Here is a 2,898-nt window from a genome sequence, read left to right as displayed (position 1 = left end):
TCAGGGCTTGCACACAGCTTGCTGAGTTGTTCAGGATGATGCAAGAAGTATTGGCTTTCCACAGCAGATTGAGAACAAATGTTTTCTTGCCAAACGGCTCTCCGAGGCGAGGAGGGAGACTGGTGCAGTTGCTGTGGTTCTGCTTAAATCAAACAAATGGCTGCAGCGCAGTTGGTTAACAACAAGGACTTTCTTTGAGTGCTGTAATCTTCGGTGGCATTGTTATTGCCTTACTGGTCCCTCATGCAAACTCCAGCTCTCACCTGTATGCCATCCTACGGGAGGGACATACGGCGGAGGAGGCTCGCCTCAAATGGGAACCTGAGCTGGCAGCACGTGTGGCTCACAGCTGTTAGAGCAGCCCATAGCCAGGGTCTTGCTGGATTTGGCCCCGACAGAAACATCCATGATCTGTATAACTGTGTCTGATGTGCAGACAAGGGCTGTGTGTGTCTTATGTCTGTGTGTGACACAGCCTAGTTGAGTGTGTCTGTCACCTCTGCTTTCTGGAGGTGGAAGCGTCCGTCTGATGCCTATTACTCGGACATCAGCAAATTCTAATATATCGATGTGCGTTAGAGGGAAAGCATTCCCAAATAAAAATCCCTGTCCCCAAGTAACAAGTACAGGACACATGCTAAAGGATGCATCAAAAGAAGTTCTTTGCCAATTCAGCACAGTCTGGTTTAATGCTGGTTAATTCTGGTTAAACTCAACTAGTTGACTCGCTGGTAAAAGGAAACAAAACCGAGTTGTTTTATCATCTGCAGTGTTAAAGAGTACTGGCTAAGTTGTTCATATTCGGTTGTTTGGGTTTTTTTATCCAACAGGTTACTGGGCATTTAGACGACTGTGCCTGTGATGTAGAAACCATTGATGCCTTCAACAACTACAAGCTTTTTCCTAGACTGAATGAACTCCTGCAAAGTGACTATTTTAGATACTACAAGGTAAGTTTCTCATACAAGAATTGTATTTATTTTGTGTGCTGCTCGGTTTTGTTTTTGTTTTTCTAAATCTCCCTTGAAGTTATTGCTGATCTTTTTAAAATCAGATACTTACATTTGAATCCTGATCTTTTAAGAATGCAGTCAGTAAGTGGGACTCTTGTTATCAGGAGAATCTTAATGTGGTACAGCATGCTTGTAAGATGCATGATTTTAAACATTATTTTTTTTAATGCATTTTTCCCTCTTAAGCAGTGGACCAATGAAATGAGTTCTTTTGTTGAGCTTCAGCTCAAAAATGTTGATGACTGGAGATCCGAATTACACAATGAGAGTATTCATAGTGTCTCTCCATTGACATGAAAAGCCCAGTTTAGTTACCGAGCATTCAGGTGAACTGATGTTCATTACTGCCAGACTGTGGTCGTTAGATGGATTCTGCTCCCATACAGTGAGATTGCTGCTATGTGACTAAAAGGGGGCTTGGTCTGAGTGTGTTTGGGTTATGGGGCGGTATTTTACCTGTTGCATACAGGTACTGAGCAGTGACTGTTGCCTGATTGTTTCCGCAGACAAAACAAGTATTTTTGCTTCTGTAAGAACAGTTTTAAAAGTTCCCAACTATACTGCACTGCAAACTAGATATAAAATCACTGGGGTAGCGCTGCTTTTCCCTGCTCCCCCTCTCTACCAAACCCACAAAATCTTGTCCGATGTTAATTGTTTTGGAAGAATGATACTCCATACCAAGTCCTAGTCTTTCTTTTCTGTGAGTTGGTGAAGATGCTCATGTCCTTTGCCCTTCCAGTGCTGGGATTTGTAACAGAAATACTAAGATTGGTCTGAATGAAGTGTGAATGGAAGTGTCTGTGTGTGAAAGCATCAGAAGAAACGACAAAGCAAAGATTAAAAGAATAAGCTGTACTGATAACAAGGACGTGAGCGATAGCAATCGATCTGGTAAACACAAGGAATTATTTGTTCCCGTCAAGCCCAGAAGGCTTGCACACCAATGAGTCCAGAACACAGATGACTTGACAGCAGAAGGCCTACGCTCTGGCCACAGGAGGATGGTAGCAAGGCTCCAGCACATCCTCTTCGTGCTGCTCTAACAGGGCTAGACTGTGGTCCAAAGATGCCCAGAACAAGGAAACAAAATCAGTGGGGAGCAAACTTCCCCTAAGGTTCACGGAGAATGAAGCGAGTGATATTCCAAGGCCAAAGGTTGCCCCATAGTAACTTGGCTCTTAAAGGGTGCCAGCCACCTGGCCAAACCCCGGGTTCTCATCGCTCAACAGGAGCCTCAGGATGGGGAATCAGTGACCCGTGTGTCTGGGCTTCTGTGTTAGCACAAACAGTCCCGTCCAGGCTGCACGGGCACACCCATCTTGTATGAGACAAGTTAATGAGTGTGATCAACTTTGTTTAAGATAAATAACTCCATTCTTGCTGCGCTCAACATCGCACAAAGTTTTGTTATTTGAAGGCTTGCACTAAGGTGCTGAAGATGTGTGTTGGTAAGCTCTGGTGTGGAAGGTTGGCTTGGGTGCATGGAGGAAATGTGTAATAGGAGAATATGTTATTTTTAGGTAAACCTAAAGAAACCTTGTCCTTTTTGGAATGACAACAGTCATTGTGGAATAAGAGACTGTGCCGTACAGCCCTGCCCATCTGTAAGTACCAAATCCATTCTTTAACCTCTTTTCTCTAGTCAGCTTTTGCAGACCAAGAGGAAGAAGCAGGCAAATGACTTGCTGCTCTTGTTATTGTAGCTGTAGCAAAACTGCGGCTCTGATGGAGCTTTCTTAGGTGCAGTAATACTGGTATCCACGAGTGTCCTGGTTTCAGCTGGGATAGAGTTAATTTTCTTCATAGTAGCTAGCATAGTGCTGTGTTTTGGATTTAGTACCAGAAGAATGTTGATAACACTCTGATGTTTTCAGTTGTTGCC

General features: G+C 43.8%; 1 protein-coding gene across 1 annotated transcript in view; it reads left to right on the top strand.

The window, feature by feature from the left end:
- Positions 1-830: 830 nt before the first annotated feature.
- ERO1A (endoplasmic reticulum oxidoreductase 1 alpha) overlaps positions 831-2,898 on the top strand; it is a gene marked incomplete at its 5' end in the record, with an annotated part of 16,089 nt that continues 14,021 nt past the window's right edge. The window contains 2 exons of the mRNA XM_009642509.2: positions 831-950; positions 2,537-2,620. Of these exons, the coding sequence (XP_009640804.1) occupies positions 831-950; positions 2,537-2,620 (204 nt within the window). The remainder of the gene's footprint in view (positions 951-2,536; positions 2,621-2,898) is intronic.

This window comes from Egretta garzetta, unplaced genomic scaffold (assembly GCF_000687185.1).
Source record: "Egretta garzetta isolate BGI_Z169 unplaced genomic scaffold, ASM68718v1 scaffold767, whole genome shotgun sequence".
NCBI lineage: Eukaryota > Metazoa > Chordata > Aves > Pelecaniformes > Ardeidae > Egretta > Egretta garzetta.
This window is presented reverse-complemented; position numbering and strand designations above follow the sequence as displayed.